At 36.6% G+C, this 1,370-nt stretch overlaps 1 protein-coding gene and 1 non-coding gene across 2 annotated transcripts in view; one reads left to right on the top strand and one right to left on the bottom strand.

Moving 5' to 3' along the window:
* Nucleotides 1-1,055, top strand: part of LOC107637901 (transcription factor MYB113-like) — a 4,691-nt gene extending 3,636 nt beyond the window's left edge. Inside the window, exon 3 of the mRNA XM_016341155.2 lies at nucleotides 356-1,055. Within this exon, the coding sequence (XP_016196641.1) occupies nucleotides 356-857 (502 nt within the window). The 3' untranslated portion in view covers nucleotides 858-1,055. The remainder of the gene's footprint in view (nucleotides 1-355) is intronic.
* Nucleotides 1,118-1,200, bottom strand: TRNAL-UAA. The gene has a single exon. It is a non-coding gene; the product is annotated as a tRNA-Leu (tRNA).

The raw sequence follows: 1,370 nt of genomic DNA, 5'->3' as shown, positions 1-1,370 counted from the left end.
CTATTTCTATCTCTCTCTAATTTGATTCAAATAGTAAAGTATAAAATAATTTGTAGAAGTTTAAAAAATCTTAAAACAGTTCTCGGTAAATTTTAAAAATTCCAAAAGAGTTATTTCGAAAATAAATGTTAGAGACTATTTTATGTATTTAGACTAAAGTGTCTTAAATTAAAAACTTAAGGACTAATTTGGATAATCCTCTTTATTTATTTTCTATCAAGTAGTATCAAACCATTTGAGGCTTGAGGCCAATTTTCCGTACCTTAAGTTCTAACTTTGATTTTGCAGCTTCTAGTTCTTATGTTGTAGTGCTTAATCTCTGGTGATTCAGCCTAACACGCATTTTCCTTTTAAGGTGGTCACTGATTGCAGGAAGGCTGCCGGGAAGGACTGCCAACGATGTGAAGAACTATTGGAATTGTCATCTGAGCAAGAAACTGAATGCAATGGAAGGCGAAGAGAGATCACAAGCGACCAAAAATGTTGAAGTGATTAGGCCACAGGCTAGAAACATTGGCACTTCAAGCTCCATGAAGCGAAGAAGGGGAATTCAGGGCGAGTCATCATCCCCGATCGAGAGCGATTTACTTGCTCAACAAGAAATCAGTGGCATGTCGTCCACAATGTCGTTTGATGCCGACGGACAAAGCCATCATAACATGCTAGAATCGCAGCTAGAAAACAACATATACTCATGCTTGGAGCAGCAGGACATTGTTGGTGAGTTGCCTATGGATTTCCGTTTCGAAGGAGGAGTCGAAGAGATCATCAACGCCGGCGAAGGGAGCAGCGGCCAGTGGGATTGGGATGACTTGCTGTTAGACATGGATCTATATAAAGATTTTGCGACTAATTAGAGCACCACACCACTCTCTCTGTTGTTCTTGTTATACGCAATTATTAGTTGCATATCAATATATCAAATTAAAGTTGAATGTGTTCAAGGAGAAATTGGTAGGTGCACTTTCCAATTCTCTTGAACTTGCTATTATTTCGCCATGGATGGAATATCAATATCATCATAACAAGTAACATAAGTGCAAAAGTTTTATAAAGGTAGCATTAATTATTTCTCTCCCTCTCTCTATGAGTAACGAGATGCATAATAGATTAAAAGTGCTAGCTGTGGGGTTCGAACCCACGCGCACTTATGTGCAGAAGATCTTAAGTCTTCCCCCTTAACCTCTCGGGCAAACTAGCTTGACGTTTTTGTCTAATCTATCTTATATATAAAAACAATAAACATGATAAAATATGTAAAATTATAAGAAACAATTTACTTTTAGTGCTGCTTTTGGTTTAAGTTCCTGTTTTGGTGTATAGTATAATTTTAGTGTAACTAAAAAAATTGGAAAAACCTTATATTAGTT

The sequence above is a fragment of the Arachis ipaensis genome, chromosome B04, assembly GCF_000816755.2.
Source record: "Arachis ipaensis cultivar K30076 chromosome B04, Araip1.1, whole genome shotgun sequence".
Taxonomy (NCBI): Eukaryota; Viridiplantae; Streptophyta; class Magnoliopsida; order Fabales; family Fabaceae; genus Arachis; species Arachis ipaensis.
Note: the sequence above shows the minus strand (reverse complement) of the source record. Positions and strands in the feature narration are given on the sequence as shown.